The sequence below is a fragment of the Balaenoptera musculus genome, chromosome 13 (assembly GCF_009873245.2).
Source record: "Balaenoptera musculus isolate JJ_BM4_2016_0621 chromosome 13, mBalMus1.pri.v3, whole genome shotgun sequence".
In the NCBI taxonomy this organism is placed as follows: Eukaryota; Metazoa; Chordata; class Mammalia; order Artiodactyla; family Balaenopteridae; genus Balaenoptera; species Balaenoptera musculus.
Window position 1 is genome coordinate 78,854,460 of NC_045797.1, and position 9,639 is coordinate 78,864,098.

At 54.3% G+C, this 9,639-nt stretch overlaps 1 protein-coding gene across 1 annotated transcript; it reads right to left on the minus strand.

Annotated features, from left to right (window-relative positions):
- Positions 1 to 314: 314 nt before the first annotated feature.
- On the minus strand, positions 315 to 6,169 carry MYCN (MYCN proto-oncogene, bHLH transcription factor). Its single transcript, XM_036873318.1, has 3 exons — positions 6,050 to 6,169; positions 3,926 to 4,835; positions 315 to 1,788 (listed from the first exon to the last, which is right to left on the minus strand). Exons 2-3 carry the CDS (start codon positions 4,716 to 4,718, stop codon positions 1,184 to 1,186), a joined length of 1,398 nt encoding a protein of 465 aa, XP_036729213.1. The 5' UTR covers positions 4,719 to 4,835; positions 6,050 to 6,169; the 3' UTR covers positions 315 to 1,183.
- Between the last annotated feature and the right edge of the window lie 3,470 nt (positions 6,170 to 9,639).

The window sequence follows — 9,639 nt, forward strand, 5'->3', positions numbered from 1 at the left end:
GCTATTGCTAGCACACACAATCACTAATAACATTATCTATGCTGTTTAACTTGGGAGAAATCTCGTAACCTTCCTAAGCTCAGTTCCCTCCACCTCAACTGGGGACAACGGCCCCTCCCCAGCCAGGACCGTACAGGTATAAAGTGACTTGTCTGTGGAAACCAAGTTCCCTCTCCAGGTTATGGACTCTTGAAGGTTGCTGCTTAAAGGATAGAGTTTAACCGTTGCTGTTACAAAAAAAAAAAAAAAAAAAGCTGCATCATTTAATTGCTATTTATTTTCATAAACATGAGGTATTTCAAAGTGCTATAAGATGCAGCACTAAATATATACATTTTGAAGAAATTAAACACAGAACTTTGCATTTACCCAGTTCTATGCACCAAACATGAACAAATACATTAACAGGAAGAAACAGGCTAGGAAAAAGGCATATATATATAGTAAATTTCTTTACAAAAGTTTCTTAGTTCAAAAAGTGATAAAGTAATATCTACTCAAAACTTTCACAACTCATTTTCATACGAAAATATAAGTATCAAATTTAGTTATGTATCAGGATCATACTAAAGTATACAGGCAGTGTAAGGATTAGTACAGTACATAACAGAGATTAACAATATATTTGTATACAAAACATGCCCCTCAAACATTGAGGTATTACAGTACTTAGGTATGAACTTCCAGTCTAATACTGGCCGCAAAAGCCACCTCTCATTACCCAGGACGTATACAAAAGGCAGGTGTGTCCATGGTATTTACAGAAATGTTCCCCAGGGGTATCAATGGCAAACCCCCACGTGGCATCGGCTGGAACTTAAGCACCATTTTAAAAAGAAGGAATGACTTTCTGTCGTCTGGAAACTTGTAACAAACAAGGTGACTTCAACAGCCCCAGAAGGCTCCCAACGGTCACGGACTTCGACCGCCGTCTCAGAGGGTGACGCGGAGGAAAACCGCCAGGGCCACCTGCATCCCATCCTGCAGGCCCTCTCCCGAGGTCCTGGCAGAACCCCTCACGTCCTGCTCCCCACCCAGATCCAAACTCGACGGGGGACCGATTTGAAAGTAAACCAACATTCTTAATGTCAACACAAGGTTTGTTTAAAAAACAAAACAAAACAAAACAAAACAAAAATCAAAATGTGCAAAGTGGCAGTGACTGTCCAGTTGGGAGACACGTTTAGCAAGTCCGAGCGTGTTCCATTTTCTTTAGCAACTGCTGCTGTCTTGCCTGCAGCTTCTCCTTCTCCAGCAAAAGCTGGTGCTCCTCGGCCTGGAGGGAGTGGACGTACTCGGTGGCCTTTTTCAAGATGACCACCTTGGCGGCCTTCTCGTTCTTCACCAGCTCTGGCACGTGGTCCCTGAGCGTGAGGAAGCTGGACCGCAGGTCGTTGCGGCGCTGGCGCTCCAGGATGTTGTGGTTCCGACGGCGTTCGCTGTCCTCCGAGTCAGAGTTGCGCGGGCTCAAGCTCTTGGCCTTTGGGGGGATGACGCTCTTGAGGGGACGCGGGGATGCTTCGCTCTTTATCTTCTTCTGGGGCGGCGCGTCCTCGCTCTCCACGAAGGGAGACGGGGCGGCGTAGTTGTGCTGCTGGTGGATGGGGACGCAGCGCTTGAGGATCAGCTCACCCGACGGGGCCCTCCCAGGTCCCAGGGCCGCGCTCTTGGGACGCACGGTGATGGTAAAGGTGGTGACGGCCTTGCTGTTGGAAGAGGACCGCCTCTTCTCCACAGTCACTACGTCGATTTCCTCCTCTTCGTCTTCCTCCTCGTCATCTTCATCATCTTTGAGAACAAGGTGAGGGTTATTCTCAGGATGAGGCACGTATGAATTAAATATACATACAGTCTCGTAGAGCAGGCCCTGGCCCGTGGTGTGCTCTTACTGTGATCCATCAGCACAGGCCTCTGAAGAGAGCTGTACATGCTTTTCCCTCCCCATACTCCTAGCATTTCATCCTCCATTCAAGCTTGAGCAGAAGGTGGCAGAAACAGAAAGAACCTCGGCTTTGGAGTTAGACAGAATCCTGGCTCCATCACACACACTAGCTGCACGACCCTGGGCAAGGTATTTTCTAAGCCTGTTTCCCCAGCTATTAAATGGGCAATAATGCCATAGGTTGAGTTGAACAGATAATACGTAGACAAGAGTCTCAGGAAACGGTACCCCTTTACCATCATCGCTAGTCTGCCCCATAGACTTATTTATATTTCCATCTCCACGCTTAAGAACTGAGGCTCCTTATTTTAGGAGCCTCAGTTAGCCACTTACACATGGTGGAGTTTGATTTTAAGTGAAACAAACTAAAGAACAATTTAATTCACTAAGGAAGAAAAATACCTTGTCTTCCATGAACATGAGTTCTATACAGTAAGCAGTTTTTCATCTTAACAAAGATCAAACCTTAACTACAGAGCCGTAATCCACTGGAGCTCTAAACCCAGATACGGGGGCACCTCTTCTCCAAGTCACCACCACCCTCACCAGCCACAAAAACGTGTAGCATCAAGTTTGCGTTTTCCCCCTCTCTCCTCATTTACTACCATGCTCGGGTAGAAAATTATTGTTTAAAATGCAAGCATGAAAATCAAAACACATCTTCTGCTTGATCTGAAGGGGACCGGAAAGCTGAACAATTGTGGGATTTGTTCTAAAGCCGAAATGTGAGGCTGTTCCAGTCGGTGGGTCCCTTTAAGCCAATGTTTTGGTTTTCTGCCAAGAAGACAGCTGTTGGAAGGAAGTGCTTCCTCACCAAAAGCTGTCAAGGCACAGACATTAAAGGGACAGAGCCGTTCAAACTGAAGGCTTATCCCCAAGTTTCCTTCCAGGAGCCTCAGATGAATCATGTCCTCAGCCCTGAAGGAAATGTAGGCTTTTTATCCATCTGCATTCTGAAAACAGTGGTTTTCAAGGTCCAAGTCTCCCAGCTCCAAGGACAAGGGCTATTCCAGTATTTGGCTAGAGTTCTTCACCTTCAGGCAAAGTCTTGGTTTTAACCCTGCTCTTCAGTTTCACCAGGAGGCACACAATAGAACTAATCAATGAGTACTTCAGGGTGTGTGCATTCCTGGAGGGCCTGCTAAGTGCCCGCCCTCACCTTGAAGGACACTGGGTTACAGAACACAGCTCGGGTCTGAAATTAGTCCTGGAGCTCTGGCTAGAAGATAAAACCGGGCGCTTCTCACTGCACACTGTAAAGAGGCGGCCCCTCGAGAATGTACACAACCGCTGTGGTACTGGCCGCCAGCTGCTGAGTGAAGGGAGGGAGGGATGGCCCTACCAGCTCCAGCCTCTCAGATCCTCGCCCGCCTGCCGGCCAGCATATCGCCGCCTGCTGGCGACCGACCAGGAGCAAATAGCCCACCACCCACCGAGGGAGGGAGGGGGGGGGGAAAAAAGAGTACCGAGGTTCGAAAAAAATAAAATACAATCGGTACTCACCATCTGTGCAATCCCTCCCTAACTTCCTGCACCCTAAATAGGACTTTGCACAGGCTTGTGCTTTTCGGGGCGTCTCCCCACCCCTGACCCGGGCCACTGAGTCCCTTTCCACCCCTGGGCTAACAGGTTTCTGCCAGCGGTCCCCTGAACCCCAACTCGGCTTTAGCCACTCAACTTTTCTTCATTTTCTTCCTCGGAGAACGCTGCAGAGAGAGACGGGGGACGGGGTGTGGGACAGTGATGGAGTCGGGCTCCCGGCGGGGGGTGAGGGAACTTCAGGGAAGGTGAGCTGGAGATCACAGCTTTCACCCACCCTCTCCTCCGTACCCTAGAGATCGGCCTGAGAAAAACCACTTCTCCGCCACCAGCACTACCTCCAAACGACTCTCCCCCAGCACCCTAACCCACGAACGACAAACCCGGCGCCACCCCCAGCCCCAGTACCCCAGGAGGGCAGCCGGACCTTGGCTCGCTCTTTACCTGAGTCGCTCAGGGTGTCCTCTCCGGAGGTGCTGAGGGCTTTGTGGTCACCGCCGCTGGCCAGGCGGCCGCCGGTGCGCGGAAGAGCGGCTACTGGGGCGCCCGCTGGGGCTGCGGCGCTCGCCCCCGAGGCGACCGCGGCCCCCGCCGCTGGGACACCGGCCGGGGCGGCGGGCGCCGCCGCGGGCTCGCGCTTGTTCACCGGGAACGGGAAGACCACGGCGGGATCCACGCACTCGGCGGCCGGGTGGGCGAGCTCGGCGGGCAGGGCGGCCCCGGCGCGGCCCGGCCCCGCAGCCACTACGCTGTGCCCGCGGCCCGCGGGGCTGGTGGCGCCCGCGCCCGGGGCCGGGACCGCGGGCCCCGCGGCGGGCGGCCGGCCGTGCTGCAGCTTCTCGCTCACCGCGCGCTCCAGCTTCTCGCGGGCCGAGAAGCCGCTCCACATGCAGTCCTGGAGGATGACCGGGTTGGGCGTGAGGCCGCCCAGGCCCCCCAGGCCGAACGCGTCCTCCTCGGCCGGGTTGCCCCACAGGTCGGCCTCGGGCAGCAGCATCTCGGTGGCCCAGTTCGGGGGCTCCGGGCTGTGCTCCGGGAAGGCACGGCTGGGCGACAGCGGGGGCGTGGGCAACAGCTCAAACTTCTTCCAGATGTCCTCCCCCGGGGGGGTCGAGTCGGGGCCGCCGAAGTAGAAGTCATCTTCGTCCGGGTAGAAGCAGGGCTGCAGAGAGTCAAACTCGAGGTCCGGGTTCTTGCAGATCATCCCCGGCATGGTGGACGCGGTGCAGCTCGGCATCGGCTCGCCTCCTGGCCGCCGAATGAGGGCTTCTTTCCGCTCCACTCTTTTTAGTTCGGGGGGTGCTTCCTTCCCGTGGGGGGCGCGGAGGGCGGGGGCCCGCGCCAACCTCCGACACTGCAACCGACAGACACACCAGGAGAGGGTTGGCAAGCGGAGCCGGATGGGGGGCGCGACGGGTGGGGATGGGCAGCGGTCACCCCCTCTCACCCGCTTCCTCAATCTCCCCTCCAAGCCCCCCACTCCGCCCAGGGCTCCCGAAGGTGGAGGAAGTTGTGTCTCTCGCTCTCTCCCTCCCTCCTTTTGTGTACAAGCTGTCTACGACAGGGGTGGGAGGGGGCATGCAGATGCGGGGGGTGGCGGCGTAGCTCTGCAACTTTGGAAACTGCCGTTTCATTCACACAAGGCACTGCCTGGGGGAGGGGGCTGTCCAAGGCTGCAGAACTCTAGCTCCCACCAGCTCACCGACACCCCCGGCTGCACCCAAGTAGGGCCCGCTGCTCCCAGGAAGCCCAGGACTCCAACCCAGCTACCGGGTCTAGGATTCTGGAGAACCCTCAACACCCCTCCCCCCCCCTTGTAAAATTGCAACCTCGGGAGCGCAAGCGATAGCGGGGGGTTTAGGAAACTTTGCAAATGGAAAAACCCTTTCTCTAGACCGAGACCAACAACAGGCACCCAAATCCAGAACCCCCTCCCCCAAATTTTGATCCGACGCCCCCAGCGTTCACCCGCTGCAGGGAAAGTACTGCCAATAGCTGATTTTGAACCTCTCTAACCCCACCCCCGCTGTTCCAAGCCCCCAACGACGTCCTCTTCCTGGGAGAGCCTGGACCCCAGTTCCCGGGAATGGTTCAGGGGCACCAGCGCGGGGAGGGTCGCAGGGAGAGCCACGTCTCCTCTGAGCTGGGGCGGCAGTGACCCAGATTACCACCGCGACGGCCTCGCCCTGCTTAACCCCCTTCTTCTCCCTCTGGGGGCACCCTCTGGAGGAGAACCCAGCTTCGGGGTGGGGACGCACCGGCTCCCCGTCAGTTCAAATGCAGACAAACGTTCTAGAGAAGGGTGAATTTCTTTTCGATGAAGCCATTACAACCCCTGGCAAGGGCACTAGATGGATTAGGGCGGGTCTCTCCCAGTCCGGGAGCCTTGGGGACTGGAAGTGGCTTTTCAGGGAAAACCCCGAGAGGGTTTTGTTTCGGAAGCAGAAACAGTGCCCGCGGGCACAGCCGGGCGCCCTGTGCGCCAGCCGCGATCCCGTCCAGGGCTTGCCTTCCCGCCGCGTTCGCCGCTCCCGGGGCGCCGGGCGCTTGGCGCCCCCCGCTCCTTACCTCCCGCCGACGGCCGGGGATCCGGAGGCGATTCTGTGCGGGGGTCCCCGGGTGGTCAGGGGCGGGGGGTGGTCCTCGGGTGGCTGCAGTCTGTGCGCGCTTGCGCCTGGCTAGCGCTAGCTCGGCTCCAGCCCAGTTCCCAGGAGCCCCCCGCATCCACCCAGCGCGTCCAGACAGATGACTGTCACTGGCTGCGCTTTGAAGCTCGGGGGATATTATTAACTGAAAAATCTGACACACCCGGGGGGCGGGGAGAGAAGGCGGCTGCGGCACCGACAAGGGGGAGGGCGAAAGGCAGAGGAAAGCGGCTTTACCCCGCCTTCTGGATTTCCATAAAAATCAGGGGAGGCGCCAAGGCTTTCGCGCCAAAAGCCACTTGCTTTTCTTCTTTGCAGAGCGGAGGCTGCAAAGCTGGGAAGCCCGGGGCGTGCTCCTCCCGCCCTTTTAGACCCCCGGGCTTGCCCCCTGTGCACTCTGCAGACCAGCTGCGCGCCGAGCGGTGCAATGCAACACCCACCCTGCGGGCCTGGCAATTGCTCGGCGTAAAAAAAAAAAATTTCCGGAGGGCTCCGGGGGTGTTCAGAGGCTCCTAACCCAGCCCCCGCCTCGACTGCGTGTGTGTGCTGCTGAGCGCGAGGCCGACGTCCGGCCGGGCCGTGCGGGGGGCGAGGGAGGGGTGTTGCTCGTGTGTGATCTCGGAAGGGAAGCTGGACCCGGGGTGCACCGTGGGAGGGAGAGGCCGCGCCCATTTAGGAACGAAACCGCGGGAGGTTTCTAGTTTTAAATTGAAAGGAGAGGGGCGCCCCCTTGTTTGAAAATAAATAAATAACTGCGGGCTACGAGGGTGGCGCCGCTGTGGTTTCCTCGGCCGAAGGCGACACCTCGCGGAGGCCGCGCAGAAAGCGGAGCCGCGGGGCCTGGTCTCGGGGGTCCAACTGGGGCCACGGGCAGCCCTCCCGCCGCGCTGTCAACCTGTCCTCACCACCGCGCGGGGGGTGCCGGCTCGCCTCGGCTTCCGAAGGGGATGGGCGTGAGGCTCCCGAAGCCGCTCCCACGGGCTCCCAAGTTAGCCTTTCAAAACCAGCTATTTCCCGAATTATGGGGAGACGGATCAGGTCCTCGTTGGAGTCGGCGGTCCACACCGCCTGCAGCCCAAACCCTGGCTCAGAAACCTTGGCTTCAGATTGTTGCAGGCAAAGGGACAAGCTGCTATCACTGCTCTGCCTCTTTGTGCCTTGGTTTCTTCACCTGAAATGGAGTTAGTGAGGGTGCTTACCTCACAGGGTTGTTTTAAGATATTTTGAAAGCGTTCAGGACGGTGCCCAGCACAGGATGGGTGTTGAGTGTCAGCTATTGTTATTACCAGATCCTGATCGATTCTTCCGGGGAAATTAACACCCCACCCCCTCTCCCATACCACCGCCGCTATCAGATCCTAACTTCACACTGGTCAAGCTTTCCTGCAGGTGTGTTGGGGGGCGGAGGGGTGACAGGGTCAGAGATTCCAGAACCAAAACTCCCCAGGAACAACCCGCATCTCAGCCCCCTTCACAACCAGATACACGATGAAGTGGGATTTCCTCGGGAAAAACGTTCCTCTTCGGATGATTTGGGGTAGAGAAACCTGTCCCCTCCCCCCCCCTCACTGGGGTGGGAAAGCTTCTCCACCTCCTTTTTCCCAAACTGGAAATGCCAGTCATCCTCGCCATTCACCTCCGCATTCAAACTAGTTACGGATGAGGATGCAGAGGGTCAGGGGGCAGCCTGTAAAACGCTCACCTATTAGCATTTGAGAAGGCTCTTCCAGTCCTTACCCTGGATGCCTACATAATTCAGGGGAGAGAGGCAGGTTCCCAGAGTCCTAGGAAGTGGCCCATGAATGAGGATAAGCTGCCCTTCCAAACACCTTTATTATTATTATTTCCTTCCCGTATGTAAAGCTCTAAACCTTTGCAAAAGCCTTTCACGCTCCCACTTCTGCTTTTCCCTAACCCCCTAATCTAAACCATGCCCTCCCGCTGTATTCTCCCCAAGCATCCTGGATTTTCCTTCAGAACACTTAGTTTCATTTGTAATGATATATGCCTGGGAGAGTTTGTTTAATGCCCGCTTCTCCCGAGACACCGAGTGGAAACAGGCTCTGTCTTCCTCACTCCATCTATGTCTGTTTTGCTCCAGGGGGCATCCTTGGAGCAAAGCAGATACCTGTATACGTACGTACTCAACGATATTGTTCAAGGCAGAGAGGCCTGAATGAGTCCTTCTGAAGCAAAGCCAGCTCTTCGAAGGGAGTTTCTGTTTATCAGCAATAGAGGGAAAGAGGAATGAATGCCACGTCAGGACCTTCAGGTCCTCAGCAACAGCCCCAGGAAGTGCTCTCAGAATTGCCTGCCCCACCTTTTTATCGAAAGGGCAGGGGGAGTTACAATAGGCCAGGATGACCCTAGTCGCTACATTTAAAAGTCCTACCTTGCCCTCTTTGACCCGACCTGTGCCCTTCACCACGCCATTCGTCCTTTGTCAAGGGACAAAGTGCAGCAGAAAAAGGGAAGAGACCCGGTTACTCTGTGTGCCTCCAAGCAAATCATGTATTCTTCCTGGACCTCAATCTCTAATCTCATGCTCTTAATGCAAACCAGTAATTACTGACAAGTCTGAATTTGAAGTTTAACAGAATGATAAAATTTTACAAGTATTTATTGGTACTTTCATTTGCAAATGGAAAGATAAAAGACTTTGTCCGTGGAGAAATCTTGCTACTGCAGGTTCCCTGTTTGCTTGTAGAGAAGCCTGCAAATTCCTCTTAAAAATGTTGAAACACTCTTAGACTATGCGGACACACACGAAATACATCTTGAGAAGACTTGGAAGGCAAGTTCAGCCGGCATCCACTGTCCCGATTCAGAACAGAGATGAGTAAAGGCACAGCCTGAATGAGCTCATCATGGGCTGAGGGAGACACACCTAAAATGGACCAACAGACAGGACAGAGTTGTACACAGAATTTGGTTTACAAATGGAGAGATTTTTGAGGGAGGACAATGTTTTCGTCTACAAATCCCTTCTTTATAAAACAAAACCAGATCTGTCTCTCTCTCTCTCTCTCACACACACACACACACACACACACACACACACACACATTCACAGGGGTCCAACCCATGACTGGCCTGGGAGATCAAAAACCTCTAGATGCGTTTCCCAGATCATGAGTTAAACATCTTCTGGGTCCAGCTTCAGGGACCACGGTTTCTCCTAGGAACTTTACTGGGTCCCTCCCTGCCTCCCTCCAAAGTGTACATTTTTGCTGATTAAATGCTTTTAAAATTCCTGACTCTTCACTTAGAATGAAGTAAAGCTAGCTGCCTGACTTACCCAATTACTAATGAATTAATTAAGCAACTAAATAATTAATTAATTAATTTTAAAAACCTAAATTGAAGTTTTAAATTGGAAAAAGTAAGGCTATACAAGCAAAGAAAATAGAGAGTGGAATTCTTTCTAAGACAGATAGCCCAGAAACACGGAAGAAAAATTTTAACATATTTGACGACAATAAAAATTTTTAATTACACTTAAAACATATCCTA